This window comes from Aedes albopictus, chromosome 3 (assembly GCF_035046485.1).
Source record: "Aedes albopictus strain Foshan chromosome 3, AalbF5, whole genome shotgun sequence".
Classification (NCBI taxonomy): domain Eukaryota; kingdom Metazoa; phylum Arthropoda; class Insecta; order Diptera; family Culicidae; genus Aedes; species Aedes albopictus.
The window spans coordinates 95,643,321-95,658,197 of NC_085138.1; the positions used below are offsets into that span (position 1 = coordinate 95,643,321).

At 43.9% G+C, this 14,877-nt stretch overlaps 1 protein-coding gene across 1 annotated transcript in view; it reads right to left on the bottom strand.

The window, feature by feature from the left end:
• Positions 1-461: 461 nt before the first annotated feature.
• LOC109411303 (unconventional myosin-IXb) overlaps positions 462-14,877 on the bottom strand; it is a 252,594-nt gene continuing 238,178 nt past the window's right edge. The window contains exons 15-18 of the mRNA XM_019684868.3: positions 11,041-12,379; positions 9,493-10,509; positions 4,037-4,125; positions 462-3,973 (exon numbers count right to left, since the gene is read on the bottom strand). Of these exons, the coding sequence (XP_019540413.3) occupies positions 2,090-3,973; positions 4,037-4,125; positions 9,493-10,509; positions 11,041-12,379 (4,329 nt within the window). The 3' untranslated portion in view covers positions 462-2,089. The remainder of the gene's footprint in view (positions 3,974-4,036; positions 4,126-9,492; positions 10,510-11,040; positions 12,380-14,877) is intronic.

Below are 14,877 nucleotides of genomic sequence, written 5' to 3' on the forward strand. Positions count from 1 at the left end.
ACAATCACACATATATGAACATTGATTGATATTAAAAAAACAACTTTTTTGACATTTGTCGCGAAATTTTGATTTCTGGTTCATACTGCCCTCGAGTACATGATGAATAGGTCCGTGTTCTCATAGCTATGACAAATGAAGGAGAATGTGCCTCTGGAGCCGACCTGTAGATGACAGAATATATGTCACTGTTCCACGACGGCACGACGACTTTCCAACTTTCTTGAGCTTCTGGATTGTTTAAGATAGTGATGTTGTGAACTTCAGAGAAGGTATTCGGACGACTTCAACAGGGTTCAAGTACAACATAATGAGTGTGACGTAAAAATAACATGATGAAACAAACCAAAGAAATCCAAACAACAGGCAGAGAGCGTGTAAAAAACTAATGAAATAAACCAACATAGGACAAAACGAACCAAAAGGGAACACATTTCGGAAAATGAAAACACAAGAAAACCAAACAACCATTTCACGTAAACATTAAACTTGTTCTCAGAAAAAAAAAACTGTAATATTGTTCATTCGATCGTATTTCCGGGGGTAGCGTGATCTATACAATTATAGAATAATAATCATTTTTCCACTCACTGCTTCACACTCCAGGTTAATTATGATTCATTCCCTTCTAACTAATACGTGGGTTTGCGTGTGTGTATGTGGTTTGTGTGAATTTTGTTTATATGCGCTTTTTTGCTGTTTGCTCTTGTGTTATCTATTAGTTTTAATGAGTTTTCTGCTTCTTCTCCCAGTCATTAACTTTTACCTTACTTACAACGACGGTTCGTACATTTACACTCGATCACTCCGATATCTCAAGAAAAAAAAACACATTCCTCGTGCTCACAGTATGTATACACTTTCTAAGGAGGGGGTTAATCCCGTTTCACTCGCATACACTTCTGTTACTGCTGCTGCTGCTCTGTTCGACGGTTATTCTCGCGCTATAAATAGGTTATTTTCTTCTTTAACAATAAATCATCGCTTGTTAATAGTAATTTTGTTACACATAAAAAAACTGAATGCGACTTGGATTCTGTATGTTTTTTTCTCTCTCTTTCTCTTACGATTGGTTCCTATACACGTTACACATTGGTCGGGCTGAACCGACCGACTCATACACTTTCTTCACGAAACAAGACTGAATGTCTTCGATTTCTATTTAATAGCGATTTTTTTTTAACTAAAGGAAAAACAAAACTAAGGAAACAAAAAAAAGGTTAATAACATTGTGTGTTTTATAGAACAACATTGTAACAACAAATATTAAAGTGCGAGAATTCAGCATAAAAATTTATGAATTTGAGCCGCAATATTTTGTTACACAATGGAATCGGACAAAGATTTCTGCTGTTTACATTTCTTTTCCATTCCGTGAATACTCGAATTGCATGATTTTAGGTACTAAATTTGTCTACGATGGCCGCCATATTGAATATAGATCCTCCATTTTGAATTTCAATATGGAGTTGCATATACTGCATTAGGCGCTGTGCAAGAGCGCAGAGTAAAAATAAATTACAAGAGATATACCTAACCTAAAACTTGTTGATTTTTTTGAAAAAAATAAATATAAAATTAATAATCCAGAGAAATCAATGGAGAAATTTCCAATAAAAACTTTTAGAACAACTTTTGAGTTAATCTCCGAAGAAAATTGCAGAGGAATACCTGAAGGAGTTTCCGGAGTTACCTGAATTTTTTTTCCTAGGAAGTTCCAATGGAACATTCAATGAAGTGCGTAGAAGAAAAATCGCTCACAAGCTAGAATGAATAGATGGAATAATATGAAACGAGCTCACCTATTCATCAGGAAACAATTTTTCACATACATTAGAGCGCTATTTGAGGGAAAACACCACACAATCGAGTGAACTGGCTCGTGTTTTATACGCGCATCATCATCATCTCTCATGGTAATATCGAGAGACGAACCAGCCAAGGGCCGAAAGTCTCTTTAATAAAGACAAATCAATCAATGGTAATATTCTAGACTTACTATTTTGTTACAAAGTTATTCCACAAACAACACACCGCTCATAAACTGACTGCATTTGTAGAGATTGGCATTTCGCGTAACTTTTTACACTTAAACCATAATCGGTTCATCATCGCCGTTTCCGTTCCCAGACCCGGACGGGCTTGCACCACTTCCCGACGCCCCTCCACTGGATCCTCCACCCCCGCCTCCCCCACTGTTCTGCCTCCGACTGCCGGACATCCGCCGGCTCATTTTGATCGGTTCCGAGACTTTGTCTTTGCTGCTGCCGCCTCCACCAATCGGAATCGAGGCCGACTGCTGGATGAGGATTTTCTGCGAGGAAGAAGAAGATGCACTGCCACCGGAAATGGAAGACGAAGACGGTTCGTAGCCACCGGAGATGCTACGCATTATGATCGGCTTTTGGCGTTGGAGTTCCGTCGAGCCGGACCCGGCGGACACTCCCGTCGAGAGGGTGACCATCGAATGGCTGAGATTCAGATCGGACCGCTTGGAGGTGGTGCTGTTGTTGCTAACGCTGCTGGTGCTGCTTCCGTTTTGCGATTTGATCATAGAAGGCGCCGATGAGGAGGAAGGCGATGAAGACGAAGTGGCGAACGTTGCCGTAGGGGACTGAGGGGTGGTGGCGGAACCACTTTGACTGCCGCTTTTCAGGAAGCTTTCCCGGTCCCCTACCAGCGTTTGGTGGGATAGAGAAACGCCTACTTTGTGCAGGGCGCCTACTTTGTGAAAGTATTCTACTCCTGAATCTCCGCGTAGATTGTAACTCACAGCCATTGGGACGTCGTTGTTGAGACTGACATTACTGCTACCGTGGCTACCATGGTCCGAAGGAGGCTGGTAGCGAATCGAGATTCCGCTGTCGCTAATCACATTGCTATAGCTGTTGTCCAGATCTTTGTCCTTGCTACTGCTCAGATCGTCCAAACTTCCTCCTTCCCCGTCCAGATCCGTCGATAGCAGATCGTCATCGGAACTTGCCCGGGCTAAACTCGGCAACGTCGAAGTCAACAGCGCCTTCTCCTTCTTGATCTCCTGGATGTGTCCTTCCAACAGCATCTCTTCCGTTTCCGTTTCCAACGTTCCACCGACTCCCCTAGAGTTGGAGGCCATCTCCTCCGGCGTGAATACCTTACTACTCCTCAAGGTACTAAGCCGGGTCGTAGCCGTATGTGCCGCCGTGTCCAGAGTATCAATGTCCGCCAGGGTACTCTTCACGTTCAGCATCTTCTGCGTGATCAACGTTTCCATGCACTTGGTCTGTCGACCGATGTCGTTCAAACTGTCCTGCGCCGGAACGTACCGATTCGTCCTCAGCACACACGGAGCAAACACAATGGCCAACGAACTGGCCGACATCCGGTTGTACTGCTCCAGCTTGGCTACCAACGCCAAGTGGAAGATTAACCTCTCCAGCAGACAATGGTGCGCCGGTGGAATCTTTTTGATCAGCGACAGCAACGTCTGTACCCGATCATTCCCATCGGACAAATCCGCCGCCCTCAGGAAATCGTCGTACCTGTCGAATGTCAACAGCGGTTCCGGCATCTCCCTCAGAAACGACTTCAGCACATTGGTCAACACGTGCACATTGTAACTCTCGTAATCCATTTCCTCCGAGCTCCCAACCACCCGGTCCATCTTGGCCTTCAGTTCCTTGATCTTCGAGCTGACGCCACTTTTCCGATAGATACCCTCCGAGTACAGCCCGTGCATCTCGATCATCATGATCAGGCTGTAGATCTGCGCCGGAATCTTGATACCGTCGCATCCGGCGCACAGCGCCGTCAGCGGCACTCCGAACAGTTTGTTCGGATGGCCACCGCCGGCGCCGCTATCGGCACTGCTGATCGCTCCGGACACCACCCCGCCGGAAACCAGCGGCCCTCCGCCGGTGGCAGCAATCTTACTGCAGGCCGCCGACTTCAGGTAGCACCGCTTGTGGCACGTTAGACGACAGTTTTGGCAAACCTGATGGGAGGAAATATGTGTATTAGATGTCTGGAAAGGAGGAACTACTTCGATGGAACTTACCAATCCACGTTCGATTGGCCAGAGGAGAAACTGTTGGCAGATTTCGCACGCCGTCGCAATGTTGATGATCGTTAACTGGAATGTGTGGCCTGTGGAAAGTTATAGAATTGAAATAAGTAATGGGTAAGTGTTTGTTGTTCCAGTTGGACAGAAGAAGAATATATACATAAAACAAATGTAAAATTCGCGTGTCATGCCTCGAGCATGTTTGCTTGTCAACAACGCATTCTATTTCTTCCGAGGACAAAGGGAGTGGTAAGGACCACTCGGGAAACTGGCTAAGCGCCAGCATGTTACCGTGATGGACTCTCCAAAGCGAGTCATCGATGTTCGTTGCTGATAGGCTACGCAGCTAACCTTGAGGTGCGATGTGCACCAGCCCCTCTCTGAAGCAATGCCTTCTTGGTGGTTCCGGAGAGACGAAGGGTTTGGCGACCATAGGAATATGTTTAGTGGGTCGAGCAGAGAGTAGTCCTGGCTTTTACTTTTGTAGTAGAAGACGGCCTTAACCCCACTCTCTACCCGGACCTTTCTGTTCGGGTGTCAGTCGAGCCGATTTTCCTCCCATGGTTTTCCGGGCAGAAGAACGAAGTTCAAATTTTGCTATTGAAAATGAATAGCTGAATGGTAAAATTTGTTATTGGTTTGTTGGGAATAAGAGCTAAAAGAACAAAAATAATAATTGACTTTGTTCAATAATAACTAAAGTTATCCTTATAAGAACAAACCAAGGACAAAATATTTCAAAATGGAAAATAACTGAATAAGTTATTATCAAGTTATTGAGAACAAAGTAAGTACAAAATAAGTTATTTCATAAGAGATCATCATAATTGTAAATTTTGTTCTTATGAATGGAAAAAATGTAGTGTAAGTTCAGAAATGTTTTGTCCTTGGTTTGATAACAAAATTAGTTATTATTTACTTTTTTTCTGAAACAAAGTGAGTTATTATTTTATGTTCTTTTAGCGCTTATTCCCAACAAGATTTGCTCTTCACCGATATTCTATATAAAATAAAATAAATACTCATCAATGAAAACATAAGTTATGCTTGCGAAATATGCCTTAGGGATGTTATTTTACTTAGCATGCTCAGAAGAACTTATTTTGTTATGATTGCATATTTTGTTATTTTTCAGTTTCTAATTGTTATTCAATCATAACTCATAAATAACAAATTTTGCAATGATAACGTTTTTTGTTCTTAGAGAGTTATTTACCCGAGCAGGAATGAATAACTGCAACATAACTGGAGAATACCAAAATCAGGTATCATACCAAGACAAGGTATTGGTTGGTTATCCAGGTGTTGAAAATAACTTATAATGGTATTTGGTAGGTATTGATACAATACCTCAACGAGTTATTGATTTGGTGTTGATGATGGTTTGAGGTATTATTCAGTTATGGAAAAATCCCTGTTTGTATGAAAAAATCGCCGATTATTATTCAGGTATTGCCATACCTGATGTCATTATTCACGCGTTATGCACAGAATACACACCAGTTATTATTTTAGGTATTTTACCTCTTATGCAGGGCTACTTAATAGCTCATTCAGGTTGTAGGTATTCGGTTTTCCATACCTGAGTTAGTTATTCTTCAGCTATTTTCTCATGCTCGGGTAGTGTTATTCATTAATAACATAAGAATGATAAAATGAGATATGATGGCAAAATTTGTTATTTTTATGTCCTTGGTTTGTTCTTCGCCTCTACCCGGATTAGAAGGAAACAAAAATGGATGTGTAAAGACGAGTTTGACTGGAACCCAAATCGCCTTGAAGCTACAGTAAAGGTGGCGCGTGGACTCGGAGAATTTCTAGTTCAGACGCTATATAAGAGGTGATCCAAGAATTCGTAGTTGGCTACGTAGGCCACACCGGTGAGCTGCGGTCGAGATCGAACCTTACAGCGATTAAGTGGCCGCGGGGAGAACACCCTGGTAACGTTACCGTTGTGGGGTTGGTCTACTGGGAGAAATTTCTGGAGGATTAAACAAAGTAAGTTTGTTTGTTTTTATTTTTAACCAAATTTTAGAAAGAAAGAGGAGCCTCTTTGAGTGTTTTCTTTTCCTGAAATCGTTTTCGAAAAGGCACAAAGCCTCTCAATCTTTTCAAACAAGAATATTGAATAATAACTCAGCTTCTATATAGAAAATCCTGAACATGTTAAACTACTCCTTTTAAATCTGATTACCTACGAAATCTCTGTGTGAAATCTCTAAGAACTTCTGAATAAATTTTTGATGTAGTACCTATTTGAAAAACAATCCTAAAATTATTTCTGGAAGAATAAACATAGGAATTTTTAGACGAAATATCAAAATTATTTCTTCAGAAATTCTCGAAAGAATTCCAGAGGAAAAGCGCTACGTAAACTGTGGAAAAAAATTTGAATGAAGCTGTGGACGTATATTTCAAATAACTTCTGGATTAAATCCCGTAGGGTTCTCTAGAGTAATTTCTCGATAGCATGTCTGGAGTTAGAAGTTCTAGAAGAAAAACGGAATAATATGAGAGGAAAACCCTTGAAAGACGAACTTATGATAAAATCTGAGAAATAATTTCCTCCCGAAAAATATCAGGTAGAAATACAAAAAGAATCTCCGAAGCAAATTTTGAAGGAATGTTTGAAAGAATTTCAGGAATAATCTCTTAAGAAAAGTATGAAGAAATTTGTGGGAAAATCTGAGGAAAACTTTTCGAAATAGTCTCCATTTCTTTAAAAAGAAACGGTTTCAACGTTACGTAATAAATGGATACTGCCTTTGGAAAATCCTTGAAGTAATTTGTTAACCTTCTCTCTCTCTGCACCATCCCAATGATTTCAGCAATATCTAGGGATCCTATACATCACGGGGAAATCATTCACCATTATTGCCGCACGCTATTTGATTTTTATGCAGCAACTAATGTTTACACCATCTCCAAATCGCATGCTTCATTTTAGCATTCACTCACATCACTCCTTTTTTGAAATTCTAAGCACCTTGTTGGTGCTCATCCAGGTATCTTATAAGCCACAATTGAATTTAATATACCATTTTTGTAATTCGTGCATCGAAATTGCATTCCGTGGATAATTTTGAGAAACACTCTACCACCTCGAGGAATTTCTGGAGGTATCTGTGGAGAAATTCCAGGAGAAATCTCTGGGGAAATTTCAGGAGGAATCCCTGAAGGATTCCTGGAGGTCTCCCTGAAGGCATTACCAAAGGAGTACTTGAAAGAATTCTTGAAAAAAGCTCTTAAAATCTTCTGGAGGAGTCTAGAGAAATTCCTGTAGAATTTCCAGGAGGAACTACTAAAGGAATTGCTTGAGAAACTATTGAAGGAATTCCCTGGAGGAATTTCAAAATGAATTTCAGGAGGAATCCCTGGAGACATTCCCAAAGGAATCCTTGAAGAATTCCCTGGAGGAATCCGTAGAGGAATTCCTGGAGGAATCCGTAGAGAAATTCCTGGAAGAATTTATAGAGGAATTTCTGGAGAAATATTTCGAGAAATTTCCGAACAAATTTCTGGAGGAATTCCAGCAGGGGTTCAATGACGACCCCCTGAAGGATTTCTGGAAGAATCCCTGAAGGCATTCATGCAGGAATCTTTGGAAGAATGTCTGGAGGTTTCCGTATAGAAATTGCTGCAGGAACTTGTGGGAGAATGCCTGGAGGAATTTCTGCAGGAATCCCTGAGAAAATTTCTGGAGGGACATTTGGAGGAGTTTCTAGAAGAATTCCTGCTGGAGGAGTTCATTAAAGAATCCCTGAATACGTGGAGAAATTCCAGGAGGAATCCCTGAAGGTATTCATAGAGTAATCCTTGAAAGAAATGCTGGAGAAAGCTCTGGGAAATTCCTGAAGAAATCCCTGGAGGAATTCCGGAAGGAATTACAGAATGAATCCCTGAAGGGATATCAGAAGGAATTCGTGGAGGAATTCCTGGAAGAATTGCTGGAGAAATTCCTGGAAGCATTGCTGGAGGATTTGCTGGAAGAATTCCTGGAGGAATTCCTAAAGGAATCCTTTGAAATCCTGGAGATAACTTTGGTAAATTCCTGGAGAAATCCCTGCTGTAATCCTTAGAGGAATTCCTGAAGGAATCCGTGAATGAATTCCTAGAGAAATTTCTGGAAGAATCTCTAAAGGAATCGGCTTACCGTTTTGCAGCCCAGAATTAATCTCTGGAGGATCCCCAGGATAAGTCCAAGGGGAATTCCTGGAGGAATTTCAGGAGAAATCCCTAGAAGAATCCCTCTTGAATTTCCTAGAGGTATTACAGTAGTAATTCCTGTAAAAATATGCAGGAATTCCTGATATAATTTATGGAGAAATACCTGGAAGAAATGTTTGAGAAATGTCTGGAAAAATATCTTCGGCTTCCTGGAGGAATGATTGAAGGAACTCCTCGAGGAATTTCTGAAAGAATTCCTGGAGGGATTTTTGAGGAAAATCTGAAGAAATTCATTGATGAATCTCTGGAAGAATTACTGAAGATATTCCTGTAGAGATCCCTGGCGAAATCCATGGAGGAATCCGTGGAGAAATTTCTCGAGGAATTCCTAGAGGAGTTCCTGGATGAATTCGAGAAGTGAAGGAATTCCTGGAGAATTTTTTCAAGAGAAATTCCAGAAAAAAATCCTGAAACAATTCCTGTAGAAATCCATGTGGAATCTCGGGAAGAATTTCATTAGGAATTCCTGGAGTAATTCCTGGAAGAGTTCCTGAAGAAATTTCTTCAGGATTTTCTGGATAAATCCGAGGAGGAATTCCTTGAGGAATTCCTGCAGAAATTCCTGGAGGAATTCCTGCAGAAATTCCTGGAGGATTCCCTGGAGATATTTCAGAAGGAATTTCTGAAGGATTTTTTAGAGGAATTAATGGAGGATTTCCTGGAGGATTCCTGAAGAAATTCTTTGAGGTATTTTTGGAGAAATATTTTAGGCTTCCTGAAGGAATTCCTGGAGAATTCCTTGAGGAATCTCTGGAGAGATTCCTGGAGGAATCCCTGTTTGCATTCCAGGGGGTATTTCTGAAGAAATTCCTGAATTTTTGCAGGAATTTGTGAAGGAATTCATTGATGAATTCTTGGAGGAATAACTAGAGAAGTTCCTGAATGAATTCTTCAAAGAATTTCTGGACTTATATTTAAGGCTTCATGAAGGAACTGCTCGAGGAATATGTAAAGGACTTTTTTTCCAGGATGAATCTCTGGAGGAATTCCCAAAGAAAATCCATGAAGGAATTCCTAGAGGAATTCCCGGAAAAGTTTCGGGAGAAATTCCTTTTGGATTTTCTGGAAGAATCCATCGAGGATGTCCTGGAAGAATTCCTGGACAAAATATTGGAGAAATTCTGGCAGAAATTTCTAGAAAGGTATAAATAAACAAACATATGCAACGTAATACTCCGGAGAACTTTAAATTCAGACTTATCAGGATTTTATCGTATACTTACCATTGTAGGTGGTGTGCTCGTCGTGTTTTCGCTTCTTGTCTTTTTTCCGCTTCGCCTTGGGCTTCTCGGTCTCGCGCGAGCTCATAAACTCGTTCATGAACCCCCGGAAGGCATTGACGCCCATCGTCAGCGGGAAGTCGTTGTTCCGGCCGGAGGTCGTTTCGATCACCTGCTCAAAGTTGGCAATCAGATCCCGGTACTTGATGTTGAGGAGGTCGGAGTTCTGCTTGTGCGCCACGCTGTACTGCGCCACCAGATTGTCCTTGAACTCCCGGAGGGCCTGCTTGAACACCCGGTCGCCCTCCGAGGGCTTCTCGCAATCGCTTTCCATCTTGCAGATCTTCTGCGTGATGAAATCCTGCATCAACTGCAGCTCTTTGGCATCGCTTATAATCTTATCCGTCGAGTCGGTGTACTCCCGGGTGGCGGAAAACTTGGAGTTCGGAGTGCTGGCTCCGATAGGGGCGTGTTTGTCGTGCTTTCCGGTTCGTATCCGCTTGGACCGCTTGGCAGCGCACTGTAGACTCTTGATACCCCCGTTCTGGATGCACTTCGTATGCACCAGCACCTTGCAGTCCAAACACCGGTAGCCTTCGTTCACGAACGAATCGCTCTCCTGGCAGCTGGCACATTTTTCAGCCTTGTTAATCCGTTGCACCTTCCGGAACTGGTGACCGGCAATGTTGATTCGGGTGCTCGACTGGTACATGTCGTTCCCCCGGTTGACCTCCAACAGCGGAATCTTATTCGTCGGATCGGAATTCCTCCGCTTAAGCGTATCCATGCTACCGGCGATGGCACCCCGCCGGCTGAGACCGGTCTGACCGGCCGAACCGGCGCCGCCACCAACTCCACTGCCCCCACTGGAGAAGTCATCACTGAGATTCGTTTTGATGCGCCTCGCCTTGCTCGGTATGATCGTGGCCGCGGTATTCGAGAGCGTCAGATCGATGTCCTTGGCGCTGCCGGAATATTTGGAGTCTTCGGATTTGGTACCCAGCAGGGCCGCTGCTTTACCTGAGATGAAAGAATGAGAATATTAACAAATTTAGTAGTTATGAATTTCAAATAACTCAACGTACATATGTACAGATGGGTAAATTATTGGTTTAAATTGGGAAAAAATCCACAGCTCAGGTGAGATTGGAACTCACGACCCTTATTCGCTAGACAAGTGCTTTACCAACTAAGCTACCGAGCCAATTAATGACCCGGCAACTTAGTTGTCATAAGGTTAAATTCTAATCTCATCGATCTATATCATCTTCCCCTAAACCACAAATATAACCATCTCTGTTGTACATATGTACGGCTCGGTCAGCTTAGTTGGTAAAGTACTTGTCTAGCGAATAAGGGTCGTGAGTTCAAATCTCACCTGAGCTGTGGATTTTTCCCCAATTTAACCAATAATTTACCCATCTGTACATATGTACGTTGAGCTATTTGAAATTCATAATTTGACCACACGGATTGGTATTACCGAAAATTTGCACTTCAAGTGAGTCGAAATTTAGTAGTGTTTGAAGTAAGTTTCAATGGAATACTAACCTTTAGGAGTGGTAGTGTTGTAGTAGTTCTGGGCAAAGTCGTCCGGATAGCTACTGGATACCCGCTGCAGCGACGGCAGACTGACTTGGGCCGGTGGGATATATGGTTGCTGCTGTTGCTGAGTAACGTAGTTGTAGAGACTATTGCTACTGTCGCTGTTGGCATTGTTGGAAGTGCTAGTGGATTTGATGGTATTGTTGTTGTTGTTATTGTTGTATGAGTGTGGTTGCTGCTGATGGAATGCTGCTGTCGCAGGAGGCCCGTACTGGACGTTCTGATAGTTGGCCGAGGACAGCGATGGCGAGAGGGATGCAGACTGTAAATGCTGGCGATGATAGTTTGAGTTGATTTCGTCGCCCTGGCTCCTACAGAGAAGCTCCCGGCGACTGAGTGTGGTACTGGACTGCTGTTGTTGCGTTTGGCTCAGCGTGTTTCGATTGAGATTCCGTTGGAGGGGAAGCTTCTGCGGCGGAAGCTGTTCGGCGGTAGGTACATTCGGACTACTACCGCTGCTTCCACTGCTATTGGCAATTCCGGAAGTGGCCACTGAAGAAGGGATACTATCTAAACCGGTATTTACAAGAACGATTTCAACATTACTGGAACTAAAACTATTATTGCTGTGGTTTTGATTTCGAATCATGCCACTACTGCTGAGACCGGATCCAGCCCCGCCGCCACTACTGCCGTACGCATCGTACCGCACCCGATGGCTGGGCGATGGTCCCGAGTCTACCCGTCGCACCGGTAGCTTACCACCGCTCGGTCCGCTACCCATCGAACTGAGTCCTCGCTCATAGCGATACTTGGCCAGTTCTGCGTCGTCAAACGTACTCTTACTCGCACGCTCGATCTCGTACTTCCGTATTGGCCGATCCAATACATCGTCCTGCCGATGGAGTGGCACTTTCGCATGCTGACCGCTACTACCGTAGAGCGATTCCAGCAGACCGCTGTCCACGCTCCCACCGATGGCGTTCTTCTCCAGTAGCGCCGCCTCATGCCTCAGAACCGACGAAACGTAACTCGGATCGTCCACCAGGCCCATGTCCTCGTAGCAGTCCTCGTCATCTTCGTCCTCATCATCGTCGTCGTCGTCGATGAAATCCGCACTACTCAGGCTGTTGTCGCTGAACAAGGCTCGGTTCTTGTTGACTATGTCGATGGCCGATTCGAAACTGATGCCCACCGGGGGCGAAGGTTGCTTCTTGCCGCTGACGCCACCAATGATGGCTTTGTGGTGCTGAATCTCCGGTGTGTCGAATGAACTCTCCAGCGGCCGTTCGACCGCCGGAAGGCTCTGCGTCGAGCGTAGTTTGGCACGTTCTCGTTGAAGTTTCTGGAAAGATGACTACAGTTAGTTACAAATTACAACTCTGTATACATGGAATAAAAATCGAAGAAAAACTTTATATGTAATCAGACATCATTGTAGGACTGTTGAGAACTGTCGCCGGCTCTGCGGTCGTCAACACACAGCTGAAGGCATTTGAAATGATCTCATCCTATGAATACACATAAACATGAACGAAATCTGTAATGCTAGTCCAACCACTTTGCCGAAGGTCATTAGTCACGTTGAGGCGAGTGTAAGTGTAAAGAAGCTTCAAGAGCGACTCCAAAAAGAAGTGGATGCCATCGGAACAAATTTAGCAAGAATAAAAGTTAAAAGCCTACGGAAGTGAACTCCAGTGCCATTATCTTTATGAAACCACACCGCGATGAAGAATCCTAGAAGACTCTTTTGGGTGGACCAGCCGAGGTCCAACCTGAGAGCAAATCCGAGAGTGATTTCGTCAAGGTTGTCTTAAACCCTATTTCCGAGTCAGCAAACCGGCAGAATGAAGAATAAGCCACCAAGTGTGAAGAAGTGGTGATAACCGTTGTCTACGAGGACTCAAAGTGCAAAAGTTAGCATCCTTTGTCGATTCAGGAGGGATTCAAGCAAAGCGCCTACCGGAAACGACCCGGTGGAAACCCCAATCCAAATTACATACATTTGACCCGGCTGATGCAGTTTATTCAAAGTTGGCGAATCCGAAACCTACCGGATTAAATCCGGTGTTGACGTCGTTTCGACCGCCACCAGGATTCCATTTCACACCAAAGTGCACACACCAGTGTAAGGCTGGTTGCCAACGGGCCTTCGAAATGCAACAAAACACACAACATTTCCGGCCTAGTCTGCCCCTCTCAATGATTACCCCAATCTTGTTCCTGGAGGGACTGAAATCGGGTAGCATCTAACGCCTTGGCACAGGATCCTTCTGTTTCTTGCAGTTGAGGTCTTCCAAAATTCCGGCCAACCAGATGGCTTCGGATACGGCTGCACTTAGCGCCACATATTTGACATTGCTTTAAGACATGGAGACTGCTGGTGGCTTCCGACTTCCGATGGTATCGATCCTTTGAGGTATCTCGCAAGCCGCTTCAGTGCTTGCCAATGTGTATCAGTTGGGGATTGCTGGAATCTATCCAGGTAGCTGACCAGGTAGCAGTCAGTCATCTCGAACTCATCGGAAAGACGGCCTTTTAGCTTTTCGATTGTTTGAATGTTCCGTCCGGCTACGTACGTCTACGTACAGCACCAGATAAACTTCATTGCCTTCAGTGCTACACACGTAGAGACAGTTGTCGCATTTTTACCTTCGGAGTCCCAGCTTCAGTAGAGTTACGTTAAACCCCTCGTTCCAGAAACATGGTGCTTGTTTAAGCCCGCAGACTGCACACGCTGCCTGGTTTCGCCTTTACGCCTTCAGGTACTTCCACGTTCAATTCTTCCTACAGCACTCCGTGGAGTAATGCCGTCTTAACGTCCATATGGTGTACTCGAAAACCATGATGTACCGCAACAGCCAGCACCACGCGCACTCTAGACAGCTTGGCTACTGGTGCGAACGTATCCGCGAAGTCGATTCTAGGACGTTACAGAACACCTTTAATCACCAGTCATGTCCCATGCCGAACCGAATGACCGGTCTCATCCTCCTTGAGCCAGAAAACCCATCTCGTTTTAAATAGCTTCACGCCGACAAGACACGTCATCAGCTTCCACACGCCATTATTGGTCTTCATGAAATGGAGCCCATCATGTACCGCCTGGTTGTAGAGGTCACGGACATCACGACTATCTATTAACGATAGAAAGCATCGACAACTACCGGATGTGGCCGTAGTCATCACCTCGCACAAGTCGGTGTGAATCAAATCCAATACTGCCTTCGACTTTCGCTTTACTTTTACAGAATAGCTTGAGAATCTCGGTGTCCCAGCTTCCTGTGCCACTGATGTATACAATCTTTTGCATGACATTGCTCTTTTCACCCTTGGTCGATGGTACAACAGCAGTATAATCCTGTTGCCGTTCGCGATCGTGCAGGCGTTCTTGTCGAAGTTCAATCTCGCTCTCTTCTGGCTACGAGATTCGCAACCAAATCCGACTGGCATCCTTCCGGCATTCCAAATGCTCCGGTGATTCGGTTTTCATCCGACACTCCAACAGTTACATCGCGTGACCAGATCTCGTTCGACAGCCAAATGAATCCTTAAGTTATAACAGAAAGAAATGCAAAACACTACAAATGCATTGTTCCCCCCTATGGGCACCACAAATAGGACGACTGTTAGCAGATCCCTACAAATGTACATTTATTTTCCGTACCGGGCTTCACGTTTGGGAACTTAGGTACGAAAAAAACAAAATGGAACATGACAAATGCACAGATCACAAACATGCAACACATAACATTATCCAGTTATCTAAATATACAACGTAGTCCAATCCCATGATGACGAGGTTTCATTACTGTTTTTGGTCCATCAGTCAATCCTGTAATC